The sequence below is a fragment of the Pagrus major genome, chromosome 6 (assembly GCF_040436345.1).
Source record: "Pagrus major chromosome 6, Pma_NU_1.0".
Taxonomy (NCBI): domain Eukaryota; kingdom Metazoa; phylum Chordata; class Actinopteri; order Spariformes; family Sparidae; genus Pagrus; species Pagrus major.
The window spans coordinates 13,686,155-13,706,672 of record NC_133220.1 but is presented as its reverse complement, the minus strand read 5'-3'; the positions used below and the strand labels follow the sequence as shown (position 1 = coordinate 13,706,672).

At 40.0% G+C, this 20,518-nt stretch overlaps 1 protein-coding gene across 1 annotated transcript; it reads right to left on the bottom strand.

Moving 5' to 3' along the window:
* Window positions 1-1,112: 1,112 nt before the first annotated feature.
* Window positions 1,113-10,725, bottom strand: fam210b (family with sequence similarity 210 member B). The gene is made up of 3 exons (XM_073468246.1): window positions 10,063-10,725; window positions 4,310-4,509; window positions 1,113-2,118 (listed from the first exon to the last, which is right to left on the bottom strand). Exons 1-3 carry the CDS (start codon window positions 10,564-10,566, stop codon window positions 1,902-1,904), a joined length of 921 nt encoding a protein of 306 aa, XP_073324347.1. The 5' UTR covers window positions 10,567-10,725; the 3' UTR covers window positions 1,113-1,901.
* Window positions 10,726-20,518: the final 9,793 nt, after the last annotated feature.

Here is a 20,518-nt window from a genome sequence, read left to right as displayed (position 1 = left end):
TTTATTTTTTCATAACTGAATACACAAGCTGTTCTCAGAGGAAAATAAGGTCCCAGAACACTGTTTGAAGCTAGAAAGGTGGCAGGGTCTGCCACATATAAACAAAGTACAACAGGTCAAATTGTGTTGTCCTTTAAGGTCAGTTTGTTTATTCAGTCATGAAATGGAGACGGTTTGTTTATTTAGTTTGTTTCAGCATAAAAAAAATCAGTCAATGAAGATCTTTCTCTTCTGATTAAAATTTTCTTCCCCCAAAAAACATTTAAAAGTGCTTCCTCCCGGATAAAAAATGGGTTTAACAAAAAAGTTGAAATCTGAGATGTTCAATAATTTATTATCACGCAGAGGAACATCTTGGACAACTAGTTTTACTTTATACATGAACAAAAAGGGAAACAAACCAGGCTGCTTTCATTGACCATAACTGATGGCAGATTTGTGTTTGCAGCTTGTTTCTGCTGCCCCCAAGAGGCTAAAAGATATCATCACCTTCGATATGGCTGAGACGTTGGCAAACAGGTGCTTATTTCCCTTTCATGACATATACAGAGAAGCATAGCACTCATTAGTGTTTCTGGCCAATTAGCTCTGCTTTGGTTAGCTGGTCACTAACTCTGCCTCAGTGTTTGTAGTCAGTTTATAGAGCTGTTTGTTGAATACAGCTGGCTGCTGCAGCTCAACAATGAATGAATTGAGTGTGATGAAAGTGAATCAGAGCAGCTAAGATGCTGGCTGCAATGATGGAAGTACATTTACTAAAGTACTGTACTGAATTACAATTTTGAGATACTTGTACTTTGCTGGAGTATTCCCTTTTTTTTTTTTTTTTGCTACTTTACACTTCCACTCCACTACATTTACAGAAATATTGTACTTTTTGCTCACTACATTAATTTAATAGCTTTATTTACTAGTTAGTTTGCAGATTGCATGCTGCATTTGATGATATCTGTGGTTTTGTCACTACCAGTAATCTCATTTACATTATTATAATGTTAAAATATTGATCACAGCATCTGTAAATTAAAAAGGCACCAAATAAAGTGATCAGATATAAATTAATAGACTCATTGTGTGATGATGATGATATTTTGGTACAAAAACAACAAATATAAAAGAGAACATCCCTTTTAATAGTTAAATACAGTCCATTCAATCAGGAAAAAAACCCTCACAAACCAACATTCTTCATCCAAAGCTTGAAATGAACTACAATCAGCTTCACTCTTAGATTAATGTACTCCAACTTATCGCTTGGGCAGTGGTATTTGCAAAGAAGAAGAGGCAGAAAAAGACCAGAGAGGCACAGCTAAAGGAGGAAAACAGATGCCAGGAGAGATACTGAGAAGAAAAACAGGAGGGAAGTAAAACAACAGCAGAAAAGAGAGTGTAGGAGAGAAAAAAGGGGAAAGAGAGCGAGGTAGGAGACAGACTGAACCAGAAATATTCTGCTGATTCACATAACGCCAGAACATAGCCGAGTCAGCTAACAGCGAACAGTGGAGCAGAGATCAGCTTATTTTCCTCGGGGAACCTTCACAGCATTAAGAGACAAACCAGCCTACTGAAAGTGCTTCGGACTGAAAATCCCTGATCAAACTTCTGATTGTAAATAAATATTTGAGCTTTATCAGCCTTTGTTTCTGGTTTTTTGGAATGCACATATATTAAGGCATGGCTCCAGACACACTTATCCTACAGTAACACAATTCAACACTTTGATTCTGTTACAAATGGAAACTAATGCCGGAAACGTTTCACCTGAATTCACAACAACAAAGACGAGGCATTTCTAGATGAAGGCAAATGAGTAAGTGATATGTACAGGCGTTCTAATTATGGCCATTAACAGTCAGGACGTTTGTTGCTTAATGAGGCAGCGGAGGAGTAGAGAGGGGTCATCAGGGTGCAGGTGTGGGCGGTTTAAAGAGACCAGTCTTTCTGAAGTAGCGCACGATGAGAGGCACCGACACCAGAGTGATGCTGATGCGAACCGGAGCGAAGAGCTTGTGGATGGCATAGGCCAAGACGAATGTGCTCGTCCCTGCTGCCATTTTAGACCGAACGACCGTCTCGCTGAAGCCCAGTTTGCACAGCACGGCCGCCATATCGATCCCACTGGGGAGACAAATGACACAGACAACTGGTCACAAGTGCACAGAATTCATAATAGACGATCACTCACAAGTATTTTTCTTCTTTTTAAATGGTTGACAACAGTCCACGACACACAAAGATGTCCTGGACCTGGTGTCAGTGATTATATTGATCAACCCTTCAATCATCACAACTCTTCAGCACATACCTTTCACAATAATGGACAACAACAAAAACAAAGTTTAAAAATAAAAAAATTAAATGAAATAAAATAAAATAAATAAATACAAATAATAAGGTAAGACAAATACATAAAATGAAATTAAACAAAATTAAATAAAATTAAATAAAAAACTAAAAAAATTAATACATAAATTTAAATTAAATAACAGGAAATAAGATAAAATATAACCCTAATTTAATAAAAATGAAAAAAATAAAATAAAATAATATTATAATTATATGAAAGAATAGAATTACCAAAAAATGAATATGAAAAAAAAGAATGAAATTAACACACTATAAAATGGAATTAAACTGAATGAAATAAAATTAAATCAACAAAAAAGGGAAATTAAATTATATAAAATAAAATAAATTCAATGAAATAAATGAAAAATAAAAAATAAAATGAAAAAATATTATATTAAACTTAATTTAATCAAAACACCAATATTAAATTATGTGCAGAAATAAAACTAAGAAAATATAAAATAAGATAAAATAAATAAAATCAAATTAAAAACTAATAATGAAGAGAAAATAAAACAAATGCATCAAATAAAATGAAATAACTGGAAGTAAGATGCAATAAAAATATTAAAATTAAAAAAACAAATACAGAATAAATCTGAAAATATGTTGAGAATATGAAGGCACTACTAATAATAAAGTGTCTTTGTTTACAAAAAACATCTCCTAAAAAAATCAACGTTTAAACTTTCAGGTGAAAATTAATCCTGAAAGCTTCGCACCACAGGGACAACCTCTTTCTTCCTGCTCCGGGCTGGTTGCATTGTCAGGGATTTCAAGAGATTAAATATAAAGTAAACAAGAAGAGCCTGCTCCTCCCTGTGGTCCTGCTTACGTGACTATAAGTGCAACTCTCATTTATCTCCACCAGAGGGAGCTGTGTTCAATGTTGAATGTTTTATAATAGTTTATTTTATGGCCTTTTGACCCATTTAAACTGATTAGCATAAGAAGCACTGCCAGCATGAAATCGCATATAATATAATATAAAAATCCATCTGCACCCTGACAACTGTTTACCCAGCACACAGCTCTGAGTCCAGGCATGTGGCCTGCTAATACAGAGGCCTCACAGTGATAATTCTCAATAGTTACTGGCTACAGAGTCAGTTTTCACTTCAAGGGCCATTATCAGCTGAACGAGGAAATGTCTAAGCTGTCAGATAATCTCTGCCAAGCCTCTCTGGTATTTGAGCACCTGGCATGAGGCCAGAGAGAAGGACAAAGGCCTCAAAATTGGCCTTGCCACAATTTAAGTCGTGCTTATAGAAGGTTAAAAAATGCAACAGATAGTTGAATTTAGAGTCAAAGATTTAAATTCTGCATGTGTTGTTGTAAAGTCTAAAAGATTCTTATGTTTTATTCAAGCGCTCAACATGATTTTAGTGTCTGTGTCTGATTTCAACAGGGCCGGTGTAATGTGACTGACTGAGTGGACATTTGAGCGTGTACTTTGGTCCCATTTGCTGCCAATTTGCACCAGACATTATGCATTCCTCTGTGTTAAAGCAGCCCACGGGTCAGTGATTTCCTGTGGACGTCTTTAGGTTTAAAGGAAATGTTGCACTCGGATGCTCTCACACTGCTGGATAATGTCAGTAAGTGATGTTCGATGCACTGCGGAGTTATTTTTCCTCAGCTTTCCGTCTCCTTTTTTTCCAGTCAGTGATTTCCTGCATTTCTACTAATACTCCCTGGACTTTTAAGGTCAAAACAGGGATCTTTCTTTCGCTTGTTCAAAGTATTTCTCCTCCTTCTGCTGAGAATCGGTATATCTATATTTAGGGAATACTTCAGAAGACGGGACCAAATAAGGTAAAGGTACTCGTTTTTCAACAGTGTAAGTGATTTTATTAAATTCTGCACTTGAATTTTATCAATATCTGAAAAATTGGGAACTTTATGTGGTCCCTGCCCCCACCTCACCTGTAGAAAACGCAATAATCTGATGTTTTGTTACCTGGATATGAGGAGGTAGAACATTCCCAAGGACATGAGGGAGATACAGATGTGAAAGGAAACTCCCACCGCTCCATACTCCTTGAAGACTTTCTTTAGTTGTTGTGTCTTACTGGGTTTCCCTCCCTCTGGCTCTGGCTCCTCCTGGGCTTTCACAGTAGATGAGGAAGCAGTAGAGGCCTCCTTTGAACTCTGCTCCTCCTGGACAGGAAAAAAGAGAGCAAAATAGCAGGACAAAGTGAGCAGGACAATGTGAGATGGGGAATTAACAAAAACAATCCCTGGAGAGTTTGTAAAAAGACATGCTTCATATCTGGACAAAAACAGAGAGTAAATGTGGATGGCAAAGAGGAAGTGGAAGAAAATTGTGGTGACAGTTTCCACTCTGCGTACAAAATCGTGACATTTTTTCACATTCATATTCATCAGACACCCAGCTACAAGCTTCTGCTTCACATTTTGTGTCCAAACAACCAATTACCTTTAAAATCCACATGAAATGAGATGGTGATGTGTGTCATTTGTTAAACTTTACTCGTAGACAAAGAGCTGATTGAGTGGTGACACCAAAGCATAACATGAATTTGTCACTCTTTTCTCAACAAAGCACTTGCTGATAGATATCTCAGGGTACTTTTATAGCTTTTATAGGTGCAATAAGTATACAAAAATCTCTAATCATAATCTTTTAACCTTGAAAAGGAACTAATATGCTCATTTCCAGCTCTATATTTTTATTCTGGGACTCCACTAGAGAAGCTTTGCATGCGTCACAGTTCAAAGAATGCCTTATTTATCCTTCACTGGCCTTGTATGCAGCCCCTTCGTTCATCCTCTGCCTGTAACTCAGCTGTAACCCCTGATTGGATTGTGACATGAGCACCACCACATGCTGTACGCTGATTTCATACACTTTATACACTGATTTTGGAGACACTGGATCACACTTTATGGAGAAATTAACTGTGACTTACAGAGTTTCCTGATAGACAGACAGCTTTACCTGTTGCTTAGCTAGTTAGCCATGCAGCTAGCTATATACTAGCTTCAGTTAGCGGTCCTATCGGGCCATCAGGAGGAGGTTTTCACGCCCTGGGCGAGGAGAGAGTCAGCTAATGGGAACACTCAAAGCATAGCTTCATGAGCTAACTAGCTAATGGCAGTTAACATTACAGTTAGAGGCAGTTAGCAGTGACTACTAGCAGCGAGGAAAGCTATCTATCCATCAGGAAACTCTGAAAATCACAAGAGAGTTGAGGCAAAGCAGCCAGAGAACATTGGAAGGAAAAAACAGAGAACATTTTGTCCATAAAATATGATCCAGTTGAGAGTCCTGGTCAGAGCATCTGACACTGTAACATTGTTTGTGTGACAGAAAATAAGGAAATGCAAAATAGGTCAGGGTTGCAAGTTATCAGATTACACAATGTATCAACACAAACAAGGTTGCAGCAATGTTTTATTTTTTAACACCCCCAGAAGTTCCTTCTCCTGATTTTTCAAACAGAAGTTGTATGTCAGAGTTCAAACTGAGCTACACCCAACAATGTTCAGAGATAGAAATCCATGATTCATCATGATATAAAAACACTGTGGGCTGTGCATCATCTGGTTCAAAATTGAGGTCAAACAAAACTTTTTACAAGCTTCCTCTATTCATCGTGATGCAGAGTCAGCAGACTAAACACAGACCGCTGTTGTTTGTTTAAGGTAAATCACTTTATCACTCACCCTTTCACTCACATGCGAACAAAGTCCGTCACTTTCTCTTACAAACACACACGTTACTCCGTGTTTGTGACCTGTAAGACGCGCCACTCAAGACACAAGAAGAACAAGCACCAGACACAATCCAGCTGTCTGAGCTGGGAGCAGCAGGGAGCAGGCAGGTCACGCCAGTGTGTGTGTGCTGGCTGTAAAACAGATTAGTGAACTACAACACACTCAGCAACAATAAGACCACCACAGAGCGCTGATGGTGTGGACGTGCCTCACAGGGCAGCTAGAGAAGCAGGAATCTAGAAAAGCGAGAAGCCTGCAGTATGTTAACAGTACAGTAAGTAAAAGTAATACCCCTCTGACTGAAGGGCTGTGTCATGCTGGATGCAACAGAACCTGCTCAACAGGTATGATGGTATGCAAAGTGTCTTTAAAAGATCAGAATTCAAGATGACAGTGGCAGAGTGCTTACAACATTTTTGGCAGAACATTATGATGTCACAGTGAAGTTGACCTTTAACTTTTAGAGGTTAAAGATCACTCAACAACTCACCATTTGAATTGTTGAGTAATGACCAAAAAATCTAATCAGTTCATCTGTGAGAAAAAGAACTCTTTCTCCGACAAAGCAGGAAGTAGCTCAGGCTCGCGTGGAATGAATTTATTTTTAGACAAAATATTGACCTTGCCCCTACGAAGCTGAGACGACATAGCAGGGGTAAAGAAAATGCTGGCTACAGTGACCGCTTTAAAAAGGAATTTATTATTGTAGCAGACTATACATTCAAGGTCGACCTTAAAAGTGGTGAGGACTAAATACAGGGTGGTGGAAAATGTGTGTGGGAGCATATTTTTCCTAGTAGAGCAGCAGAAATGAGTCGTGAAAGAAGAAAGAAAACGACTACGGTGACATTGTGCTTAAAAGAGTAACTTTGCCTGATAAAAGTCAGAAAACCAACAGGAATGTGATTCTCACTAGATTTAGGACTAAAGGGGTAACTGTTTATATTAAATCATTTATACTACGTTTTAGATAATAAGGCCTTTTAAAGTCCTTATAAGATGCTTATTAACATTAATAAGTGTCATAAACATGTTTATTGTTAGATTGTAAGATATTTTTATGCATTTCATCATATCATTTCAAACACATGAGTTTAACTTTAATCTGTATTAACCCTTTTAAGCTTTTTGTTGCATTATGACCATTTATTAACAGTTAAATATATTTATTAACAGTTAACTATGCTTTTTGTAGCTACTGGATCCAAATTGAGAACAATGCCCTATTAAGGTTAATAAATCCTTCATTATACACATTCATAACTTGTTCCATTAATTTGAAGTTTGGTGACTTTGTTTGCAACTTCTACATAAATCAACAAAAAGTTAAATTTTCCGAGCGCTATAGGGCCTCAAACTGCTTCCTTGACATGCACATGATCTGTTCAAACGGATGTAGGCTGCTGTTCACTGGGCCTAACATACAGCCACTTTTGTTCATATCCGTCTACGCCTTTATTGCTGCACTGACATTCTGCAGGCTTCAGACCGTCTTCCCTTGTAGGCCTGAGTCAGACAAAGAAGAAGAAGGGAACGGGAGAAAAACAAGTATCTTTTCACTTCACTGCAATTTGTCTTGCTTAATTTTGGCCCAAGCCCCCCTGGATGAAGTCACAGTCTTGGTGACGTATTCATTGGCCTGCCAACAATGGACAATGGAAAGGGCCAGAGTGGGCGAGGGAGCAGGCCTTTGCTTTTCAGAGTCGAGTCAGGCCAAGCTAAAAGTAAAGGCGGACACCAGTGTGGGAGGGTCATGTGAGTGAACGGCCAAAGGGAGTTGTGCCAGGGAGGGTGTATGGGAGGGGAACAGTGGTGCTGCTGTGTCTGATAACAGCTTTTCAGAGGCATGAAAACACATGCAGATATTCAAAGTCACAGAGGCATGCGAACACAAAGACACAGTCACATGCGCATAAATACAGACACAGAAGGGGAGGGAAATGTCAGAGGCTGAAGCAGGGAAGTAAAAAAGCAACTGCAAAAAGTGTCCAGTCTTAAAAAAATAGAGTTAAACTGAACAAAGCAACAGAACAGTCTAATACTACTACTGCATCTGTGAAAAAAAGTTGTCCAAGGCCTTTTGTGGCGTGAAATCTGATAAACTGCCTCATGTGATGTCACTTAAGGCAGCGTCAGTTGAATATGAAAACTACATGTTTGAAATTTTATTTTTAAATCTGGGGGAAGGAAGTGACCTGACCAGACCTCTGCTGCACGCTCCACATCTCAGCTAGAGGCAACAATTCCATTAACTAATATAACACCTGAATATCTGACCAAACTGTAGGCGGTCGAATTGTGGGTAATGTAGGCGGCAGCTTTTGGCAAGGAAGAAAAATGAGTGACAAAAAATACTGTCTGGTTCTGCTGCATCAATGTCACGATGTTAGGGGAGTGTATTGTTAGATCGATCAACCCAGGAGAGTGGCAGTATGGCAATTTACCTCCATTAGCTGCCTGCTTGCGAAGGATTTTATCAATGTTTACATGAGAAGTGCATATCAAGAAGAAGAGCTCTGATCTATCTTTAGATGACAGCGAGACTCATGACCTGCTCTTCAAAAATTCTGTGTTTATGTATTAGTTTACCTGGAAAGTTTTTTCCTTTTTCCTACTTGTCGGCCAACGTTAGTGTCAATATGACATCTACAATAAGCAGATATTTGCCAATGCATATCAGCCTAGTCCAAAAATAAAGTTTCCACCTTTTGCAAGAAAAGCTTTTTGACAAAATAATGATCTGTAAATGTTTTGGAGCCATGCAAGTAGCTTTCATAGGCATGAACGTGGCTCCGCCACCAACCCTGTGTCCAAATTTTAATGTAATGCCCTTGACTCGGTGGCACATGAAGCCAAATTGGCTCGACTTCACGGCTGTAAAATGACCTGGATCTTCCTCCCTGTGTGGCCCACAGAGCGTGCGCACTAGAGACTTACGCTGACCGAGCTGGCTAACTTCCGGTCTAACGCCCGGCTACCTTGAATAGAGATAAAATGATTTAATCTTGGAGCTGTTCTAGACTTTCCCCAATTTTATTGGACCGAATGGCTTCAGTTACGATAGTAAATCGAGTAATTTTGGCGGGTTGTGTCGCTCAAAAAAATGTATCCACCATTTTACAGCTGCTTCTTTCACAATGTTAGCCTATGGGAACAAGTATTTTTGGGCCCCAGTGCATCACGTGACGATGTAATTACACAGTTTGGCCACTAACAAATCTGGCTTCAATGCCTGGTACTCTTCCTGGGGGCTTGTTGTGAGTGTGTTAGATTGGAGTTAGCATTTAGCTCAAAGCACCACTGTGTCTATTACAGGGTCAAAGAGCTGCCAGCATGGCTGTAGACTCTTACTCTTGTATAATTATCCAACATAATAATTATATCAGCCTCATAACAATCAAGATCAAGCAGAGCACAGCAATATAACTGTTTAATAAGAACTTCTCATTGCAGGTTCACGCTCACTGTTGTGTTGCCTCACCACCAACACACAGCTTGTGCCAAGATTCACTCTTATTCAAATTAGTTTGGACAAAATGACTAATTTCTTTGGTTTGCTGTGCAGGTTGAGCAGCCATGTGAGTGAAGGTGTGTGTGTGTGTGTGTGTGTGTGTGTGAGCCTGGTGAACAGTGACTCAGCATGTTCTCCCTCTGCTCTGTAAATGACACTTGTGCTTGTTCACATGTTCAAAGTGATCATTTATACATGAATCCTGTCAGTTTCCTGCACATGCAGCTTTGCCCACACAGCTGCGCGCGTCATGCAGTGTTGTATAACAAGCCTGCCTGCTTACATGATACTAAAGAGGCCCAGGCTGGCAGCTTCTTGCATATTTCATGGGTATTTTGAGTTCAATCCTGGCGCCACTGGGACACACAGAGACACACACACACACACACACACACTCGGACATGTGTGCTCTTATTATCTGGTCGCCGGGGTTAGACAAACACTCGAGTTGCATAATTTACCCCTTTGTTGCCGTCAGCCGTCTGCTCCTCGCCGGCGTCGGTGCTCTTCTTCGTGGCCGCGGCTCTGGTGTGCATGGTCCTGGTGGTGGAGCAGCGTCGACTGGAAACCCCCCCGGTACCTGTGAGCAACACATGGCCCCCCGGCCCTCCTCTGCTGTTCCTGTGAACCAGCGGCTGTCTGATAAGATCTGAGTTACCGGCTTGGCTCTGCGCGCTTTTGGAGAGATTCACAGCCACAGCGGCCACCCGGTCCAAGTGAGCCCAGTCCGTGATCACCAAACCGGACGAGCAGTCCAGGTCCGCTTGTTGTTTCCGCAGGTGCGCGCGGGTTTGGCCGACGGAAACACAGAAGCACCGGTGTCCCTGAAACGTGTGCTCCTTGCGTAATGTCAAAGTGACGTCCCTCAGTCTGTTTGCTTTAACTTGCACTAGAAGCGAGCCCGCTGACTTGAAAGCCTGATCCAGAGTCGCTGCAGACAGCCTGCCCGTGCGGCACAAAAACATGGTCCGCCCCGGAGCGAGCTCACCGTTTCCCGTCAAAAAAAATCAAACCAAAGCGGGGTGAATCTTCCAGGACGAGTTAATTATGTGTACGAAGCGGCTGTAAACATTGCCGTCCCGATCCCTCCTGCCTCCCTCCGGACCGATTGTTGACCGATTATCACCAGCAGCCAATGAGAGCTGGCGCGCAATCGCAGATAGTAAAAGCGCTGAGGAGGAGGGAGGGGGTATTTAAAGGTGTAACCGTGTTAATGCTCACAATTGAGTTATGTCATGAAGCCTCTCTGGGGTGCATGTAACTGACCTCAGGGTGTGTTTTTAATGTAGTTCTGGGGCAGACATTTTAATCAGAAGGGAAATATCTTTATTGACGGGTTTATTTATGCCTAAACAACATAAATAAACAAACTATCTTTGTTTGTTTGTCTGAATAAACTGAATAAACAAACTGACCTTGAAGGAAAACACAATTTCATACTGTTTTACTTTGTTTATATGTGGCGGACCCTGCCACCTTTCTAGCTTCAACAGTGTTCTGGGACCTTATTTTCCTCTGAGAACAGCTTGTTTATTCAGTTATGGAAAAGATAAGTATTCCTGTGTTTGTAATTTTACCTAATTAATATTGTAAATATTCAAATTCAGAGTTTGGATTTCTTCTCCAAAACTACACATCGCCCCTTTAAAGCCTCGCAGCCAGCAGTTTTAATAAATATGACTCTCTGCAGGGACAGGCTGTTTGCTAATCAGATAAAATGTGCATTCAAATTTTCTCTTAGTTATTTTTTCAGACAGGTGAAATCAAAACTCGACAAAAAACACAAAAAACAAAAAAAGACTTGAGACCCGACTTGGACTTGGAAGCTAAAGACTTGAGTCATGACGACTCAAATGACTTGTCGGTGTTCAACTTCATTTTCTGTTTTCAGGTCGGTTTCTTAGTTTTATTTGTCAGTATTTCACTGTTTAAACAAAATGATATCATCAGTGATATCGGTGAAGTCAGATGTTCACTAAGGAAGCCCTGAGGGGCAAGTGAGAATCTTTGTTATCTGGTGATCTAACTCTGATCTAGATTGTTTTCTCTCCTGTGTTAATGACTTTCCATTTGGTGGAAAACAAAAGTTTTGCTATGACAAGTTCCTCATTTTTTTCCCCATCAGTGAAAACATTCTGGAGAATTTTTTTTTTCATGCGGGAAACCGAATATAAAAAAAAATTCCCCACAGGAAAATTTCTTGAGTTCCTTGAGTTAAGGACTCGACTTGATACAACTTGACTTGATACAACCATACAAAATCATGTCTGTTATTTTCCAAAAAATCCACCACATCAGGTGAAAAGGGAACAGGTTGAGACTCGAACGCGTTTCCAGTTGTCGACATCAGAGTAGGAGATGATCCAAATTTCACAATCGAACCCATGTACGTATTATTTACTTATATTAACCAGGTCGTTGGCTGAACATGCTATTTTAACAGGAAATACCAGGTGAGGAGGTAGGAGGACAAAGTTGCACAAAAGGAAACACAACAATCTATAAAAAGAAAATGTACCAATTAAGCATGCTACAACAATTATACAACAAAATTTAATCAACCAAACAACATAATTACACAGAATTCTTATGATAAATAATACATAAGATGCTAGTTTTCATTGTTGGCCCTTATCTTCTGTGGTTGTGTATGTTACTGTGTGTTATGGGGAGATAAGGCGATTCAACCCACAGAAGGAAAAGATATCAAAGGTCGCTTTAACTGTCAGCATAATGTTTTATAACCGCCTACATCTCACATTGAAAAAAGTCAAATGAAACACTAAAACTTTACAAGTTTGTCCTTTAACTTGATGTGAATTCACATCTCTCTGTCCTCTCTCCTCCTCTATTTGAGGGTGTATTGAGACCTTTAAATTAGGTTAAAGTAGCTCTACCACATTAAAAAAATAAATCTCCATCACAGGTACATAATATAGTAAATATTATCAGAATTTTATTTAAGTAGAAGTACAAACAAATTGGCACCAAAATGTAAGTACAGTGCTGTCGCTGCCACTGTCAGCATCACGTTCACGCTTCATGTTGCGGAGGAACTGATTTGAATGTCTTTATATGCTGCTGAATAGTTTAATCTCATAATTTTTATTGCCTGTTTTGTATGTAAAATCTTCAAAGTAACTAGTAACTATAGCTGGAGTTTAGTGAAGTACTTAGGTAGTTTCTTTGTCTTTATTTCTCATGTAAATTTGCATGCCTATGCAAAACCAGATAGAAGTGTTAACAAAAGCCCAACCTAAAAAGGAAGTGGTGGGAAAAGCACAAGATCAGAAATCTCCCTTTACATTGGCCTCAACGTGAAAAAAGTGCAGCACAGTCACTTAAATATTTCATTGTCATACATCAGAAAACTGAAGCATTCCTCTTGCATTATAAACACGATCTGCTTTCAGATGTAAAAGAGTGACATTTAGAGCTTTTGTCTTAAACACAGGTTACAGTTAGAAATGCATAACCACACTCGAGGTGAGAAGCGGAGAGAAAGAAGTGAGCGTGAGTGGGAGGTGAGATAAAGAAGAGGGCTGGATGTTTGGCAGGAAGCCATGACTAAACGGCCCACAGTCAGCGCAGCAACGGAGCCTCTGACCTTTCCTCAGCAAAGCCACAAGATCAACATGAGGGCTGATTTAAAACAGCTACTCATTGTAAGCCCCCACTTCGTACTTGTGGTGGGGTTAAATATCCTTTAACTAGATGGGACTTAAACATGAATTTGCCGATAGGGGACACCACTGACAGTGACATTAACATCAGCGCATAAGTCAGGTGTCCTGTTGAAGTGAACTCGTGCTGCCTCCCACAGCAGAAGGAAGGGGAAGAAGTGTAATTTAGTTTTTTCTACATCAACTGAAGACGGTACACCTCCCACACAGAGCACGAGGAGCACTTATGAGAGCATAAGGTCACAAAAATACTATGATTCTTGGTTTCATGTGATTAAACACTAATGAAAACATTATTATGAATATTATATCTGATTTATGCCCCTAAATCCTACACCTTCTTACAAATCTTACACCCTGCTGTGGATGTCAAGGTTCAAACAGTGACCTCCTCTGCTTTGTAAGCACTGATTGAGGGATTTTTCAGAATAAAAGATGTTCAGACATGAAGGTAAAACCGGGCTAAATTAGGTTGAAAAGTGAAAAGTGTTTTTTTAGATGTTACAGTAATATCGACTGAATCACAGTTACTTCCGGGTAGAAACCTGGCTGTTGATTTTTATTGTGGAGATATATAAACTCAGGAAACTTGTTTATTATGTTGTCATTTTCAGCTGTAACTGTAACATTTAAAGATATATATAGTAGACCATGGTGGTATGACCTATCTGATGTTTCCGCTGGGCTCATATTATGTACTGTGTTGCTTTGCTAGGGTAAGCTGTTTTCTTGGTAAATCTCCAATCTAAGGTTAGTGAAAGTTTTGTTATTAATAAGCTATGACAGCATCCAACATGCATCTCAGATAAATTAGATATATGTACTCTGAAATAACATCGTTTGGTTAATTCCATGATCATTGTCTTTTTTTAGTAACTATATTTTAATGATCGATCAATGAAATGCTGTTGAAACAACCATTACACGACTGCAGGGGCTCCCAAGATTAATTTGATAAGTCAGAAGATGATTTAAGGAATGAGAAAGACAAAACAATATATTGATGTTATAGAATAATATTTCAGTTTTAACTACTTAAATGTATTTTTTCTGGTGAAGTCCAAAATACTTTTACCTCTTCAGACCTAACAAACCTTTAAACCTTTAAACCTTTCACTCAAAGTACCAGACTTTCAAACCACTGCAGTTACCGTTAACAGACAGCCGGACAAAATAAATATTCTCTAGTTGCGATTGTGTCAACAAGGTCATTACTTTGGTGAATTTTGAGGCTGAACTGAACTGCACACTTTTGAAAAATTTAATCTGGAAAGGGAACGTGCCATGCGCATGTATGGCACGTTCCCTTTCCAGATTAAATCAGTCAGTACAAAAGGTGTCTTGTTGATAAATCAGCCCTGTGTTCCAGTTAAAACCACAAAATCTCTTGGTCACAGACACGTCAGCCTGTTTCCTCATATTAGTGCCAAGTTAAGCTGTCACCCACTGTTCCTCAAATTCTTTTTTAAAATATTTCATCATCTTTAAATGACATGATTTTCCATCAGTGGTGTCACTGCAGGGTGCTGATTCTGACTGTGTGTTGTTAGTATCTAGGGCTTCCTGGTCTGGCATCATGTGCTGTTGCTAAGGGACTGATGCAGTGTGAGGAGGTCATGCTAAGAACAACACAGCCACAGTTATTCATCCACACTCACAGTTGGTTATTTATTTATACAGGTGGACATTTTTACGTTGAGGGAGGGAAGTGTTGCAGCTCTGGTGACACACAAAGAGAACAAGTTAATCAGGTTTATTGGAACTAACTGGACTTGTCCTCCTTTTGTAAAATTTGATGCCATTTAAGAGGACTGTACTGTCACGTATGGATCTCTTTAGAGGCATCTCCCATTCCTACAGTGAGCTGTGCTTTCCTGGGGAAATGATTTCAGTAGGTATTGGCCCCAAACTTGAACTTCTGCCAGAAAAAACAACTGATATAACTTACTGGCATATTTGAGCGGTGGGGTTAAATTACATTGTGATGACTGAAACATGATGTGTCATTGTTTTACAGAACTGTTTTGAAAATTGATGATTCCCAGCAAATGGGAACGAGATGTCGCCAGATGTGTCGGGGTCCTTGGACAGTGTGTTCACCATCTTTGTTTAGTGTTCTAACATTTGCTAATTAGCAGTGAACAGAAAGTACAGCTGTGGCTGATGAGACTGTCAGACCAGTATCATTGTCAAAAAAACAAATCCAATCTTTGACCTGATGATGACCCTAGATGAAAAATCAGGGGATCATCAGGGACATGAATGCCTACAAAAATTCACGCTAACCCGTCCAATAGTTGTTAAGATGTTTCAGTTGTGCTCCAACGACATTGTACTCCCTTGAGCTACATCATGTAGCTTCAAGGAGAAATGTCCTCGGTTCCTTGGGGAAGTAAATAAAATCATAACATTAAGGATTTTTTTACTGTTTGACGTGAAAAATGCAGCACAGCAGCTTTTAGGCATATCGATACAAGCTGTTTTTTCAATCTGGCGTCGGCACTTTCACCGAAAGTTTGTTTTAACCCAAAGGGGGCTGTGGTTGTTCTGCCGACAGGAAAGTGAGGTGTGTCTGCTTTCACCTGTTTCAAGAAGTGACAGAATTAAAGGCAAGATCACTGACGAGATGTTTCAGGCACTTCAGGAGCTGTGTTTTCTTTGAGAGAAAGCCCACGTTGGATTTTGGGCTTTTTAACTTTCAAGACTTTTAAACATGCACAAACATATCACACTGAAATGTAACAAAGCATTATAGGTCTCCTTTAAAATTACCAATATTGTGATAGTGATTTTAACTGTTCAACACTTGTTTTCACGTGTCAGGAGCTGTTGCACCGACATGGCTCCTCAGGTCTGAGAGTGAGCAACTGACTCGTATCACTGAGTGTAAATCCCTCAGTTGACAGCTCTTATCACCAGTCCGACAGACATCGGCTCGCTCTGCTCAGACATCTTAAATTCAGGTCAAACAACACACTGAAGCCCTCTTAAGTCCAACAGATCCTGGGAACCGGGCAGACCCACTGAGACATCCCACCATCCATTCATCCACTCTTTTTGTGCAGCTCTTCTATTCCGTCTTCTCACAAGCTGGTTGATTGGTCAATAGTTGTGGCCTCCTCCCAGCGCAGGCCCACTTTCAGTCCTGCCATCCACCATTCATTTGCATGTCGTCTTTATTTAATCAGTGCAAACGTCCCTTCTTTCCATCCATCCCTCCATCATGGCCATCAGCGTCTCAGCAGCTCCTGGCATCGGTTCATTTTCCTACTTTATGCTCCACACTCGTGACTCCACGGTGCCTTCTATCATCATCGCTCCGTTTATGTGTCCAGCAGGGTGGACAGTATGTGCCTGTATGCTCTCTCTGGCACAGATCCACTTCGCCCTTCAGTGAAGAGGACTGAAGGACTGGGACCGGAGCCAGCTGGCCTGGACTTAGTGCAGCTCAGGCACAATAGCAAAGCCAGGCCACGCAGAGGAGGTTAATGCAGTGTGGATCTTGTGTTTTCAGCACCATTGTGCTTGTCTCTGTCTATATGCCGGGGACATACTGACTGTGCCCGCATGGAGTTTCGGTTGAAAGGCTGATTTCTCCTAATATTTGCTCAACTGTAGCCTGATGGAGATATTTGTCTAATAGGTTGATGTTTACTTTTCAAATCCCTGAGTTAACATATTAGCCAGTAGGCACAGCTTTATGTGACAGCCTAATGTACTGTAAATACTGATAAACTGCTCCATAAAAGACAGACGACTGTATCGGAGCCAAGTCATCGCTCCCTTAAAATCAACAACAATGAAACTGAAGAGCGTAGTAGCAATGGCTGCTGAAAGTGGTGAAAGTAAAGCCTGTTAAACAGCACAGTAAACTTTGAGTCATAAAGTCTTAGTTTTTCTAAACTGCATCCTTTTCTCGTCCCTCTAACCCGACTGTGATGCGTCTTAGCAATGACTGCTGAGTGACCCTGCTGACCCAGCGGCCGCTGGGCCGCTGAATGAGAGGAAGTTCACAAAGAGAACAGAGGGGGGAAAAAACAACACAGAAAATCATTGAAGGAAGCAGTTGATGCTGGGCCAAGACCCTGACAGCTGTGCGGTGAGGGACGGTCCAGCCTCTGTCTGTTTCAGAACAAAACAGAGCTGTAGAAGCAGGGCAGAGAAAGCAGACGTGTCAGGGTGAAATAGATTGTTAGTAACCTTCATAAGGCGTGCAAACGTGCGCTGAATACAGTGTGTATTCAGTACACAGTATGGCGTCTGAATACATTTTGAACAAAAAATAATTCTGCTTTTAAAAGATGAGCATTAACTTGTGGTTTTGCAGAAACGTACTTAGCTAACATTTATTCTGGCAATTGGGTTGATGAAATGCTACGGAAATGTCTTCGAATGTCTTGTTTTATCCAGCAAACAGTCCAAAATCCAAAGAGATTCAGTCTACAGCAAGAGAAGCCTCAAACCCTCACATCAGAGAAGCTGGGAGTAGAGATGTTCAACATCCTTGCTTGTGAGCAGTCCTGCAAGGCACATTAAAATAAAAAACTCCCCAAAAAGTCGGGACGCTATTGTAAAACAAAATGAAAACAAAATGTATATGCGTCCCAGCTTTTTTGCGATGTACCTTAAGACACAAAAGAGCTTTACTCATTCAGAAGAGACCATGTAAAATTCTCAAAATATACAATTTATTCAAAATATGTTAATGCAACCATCAATATATTCCAGTAATTACAAAATCAGTAGTTTTTTCGTCTTTATGATCTTATCCTTTATAGACAACGAGGCTTGCAGACAAACACAAGCTTTGATCTATATATTATACCATGAGAGCACAGGGTACTTTTTTAACAGCTGACCGTCTGTTTCTGGCTAATACTGAAAACCAGGTTGTAGTTCAATGTTACAAATTCAACGTAATTGAATTTCATCTTTAAGGAGGCAGAACTGAAATTTAAGAGGAATCGACAGCAACAGCTGAAACATACATGAGCGGGAGTAACTTCTGAGAATTTCAGCTGAATCATAACAAGATGATGTCACTGCCTCGGGCGAGGAACCAAGAATCGGGAAAATAGCAATCTCTTTGACTGTGACTTAATTCATACTTCCTCAAATTGAGTTGAAAAACAAGCTTCTTCCTATGAGAGCACAACATTAAAAACAAAACAAAAACAGAAACGGACCTTTGCAGAAAATTGCACAGAAAATAAAACAACCGCAGACACTGTTCATCGCAACAGCAGGGAGGAAATATTAAATATGACAATGACACCTGGATGCAATAGACTTTACAGATAAGGGGGGTGTGTCTACGTACACTCACAGTTTCCCCCCCGAAAACCAAATGGCTGCTAACACTGTTAATCCATGTGGGTAATTGTATCTTCCTATACTGTATGTTCAACGGTAACAACACAGACATGTAAATGCAGTTCATGGGAACAGAGAAGAGGATACTGATACAAACATATTTACAAATGCATCTGTACAAATATTTGACACTGTACAGTTGATGCTGAGGGGATAAAGTAATAGTGGCATTGTGGGTGATCACATGTTTAAAAGGGTTGGCCATCAGGAAACAAAGAAATCTCTTAAACGGCAAAGAAGGCCTCCCCCCAAAAGTTTGTGTGTTTGTGTAAAAGTTGTACTTTTTTAATCACGGAAGACTCTTTGGCACTCACAAGGAGATTAGAGGACCGGTTATTAGATAAAAGGAGTAGTTCATCATCTTGGGAAGTATTTGCTTTCTTGCTGAGAGTTTAATGAGGAGACTGATAACACTCACGTATGACGCTGGAGCTAGCAGCTAGTTAGCTCAGCACAAAAAATGGAAACAGCTAGCCTTAAAAAAAGAAACTCCCTCATTTCTAAAGCTCACGTTGTCATGGAATCTGACACTTCAGTACAAAGAGTGATTAATGACATCAAGGATGGCCATATACCAATTAGGTGAGCAAGGTCCAAGGTCCATAAACTCATTATATCTTGTTTGTTTAATCTGTACAAAAAACAAACATTGCAGTACTGTTTTTGTTAGCTTTGGACAGAGCCAGGATATGCTTTGCTATGCTCCTTTGGGACTACATTCCCTCAACCGTAAAAGGTCTGTATTCTTACACACAAGCACAGCCACGCACTGTATTACCCGGCTGTCTGATAACAATGTAAAGCACCAAAAATGTTCAAAATATTGCGTACACTTGGATACACAAATGGATATAAACGGACAACAAAAACACGTCTTGCTGCCGGTCACATTTAGCAGTGCAGTGCTCAGCTTCCCTGTCAGTGCTACGTGCTGCTTCTCCACACAGGGGGAGAGCTGACGGTCATCTACTGCTATCTATCACTCTGATGCTGGTCACAAACTGCCATAAAACGGAGAAATTCACTCAGTGTAGTTGTTCTTTTTGTAAACATTTGCACAGTTATGGTTACAAACTCTCTCTCCACCTCCCTACACTTATTTATTTGCCAAAAAAGAGGCAAAACACACAATAAACAGTTAAAAATTAATTTGACAAGAAACATTGTCTGTAGATATCGTGATAATATTGTTTTTGTGAATTTTTTAAGCCACAATAATCGTGTAGTGACAATCTGATATCGTGACAGCCCTGGTCTCATGTAGGAACTATTTTCTTTGCACTGCACTACACTTGCTAACCGTATCACTGTGCAGAAGGAAGCATGCATCTACTCATGGACAAGAGGCTCATGCTTAGGTATCTTAGTTACTTAGCCATGAGCACCACAAGCCGAGTGCTATCTAGTTCCTTTATAGTAAAGAGAAGGCAGACATCTCTACGGCCAGCAACTCACACTATAACAATCTAGATGGATAAATGGATCTACAGCTAAGAGGAAACTTCTGTATTTTTGATTTTGGAGTGAAACAAACATGACAGCGCCATCGATCTTCTAATGTAACTCTCGACAAGAAAGTGAGTCAGCATATTTCCCAAAATGTCAAACTATTTTTTTAATTAAGCAGAAAAGCTACTTCTAATACTTGTTGGGCTTGTTGTTGTTGTTGTTGAACCTTTAAAGCTCAGCTGAAACAATGATGCGTGCTGACTACATATCAAATCCATGCGTGGGATTATGGTAAAACAAATAAAACAGAGGCAAGAATGGAGTCCATGTGTATCTTCAGAAAACTGATACTATACTTACAGTAATTCATTACATAACATTTATAACTTTTGTTAACAAATACAGTGACTGG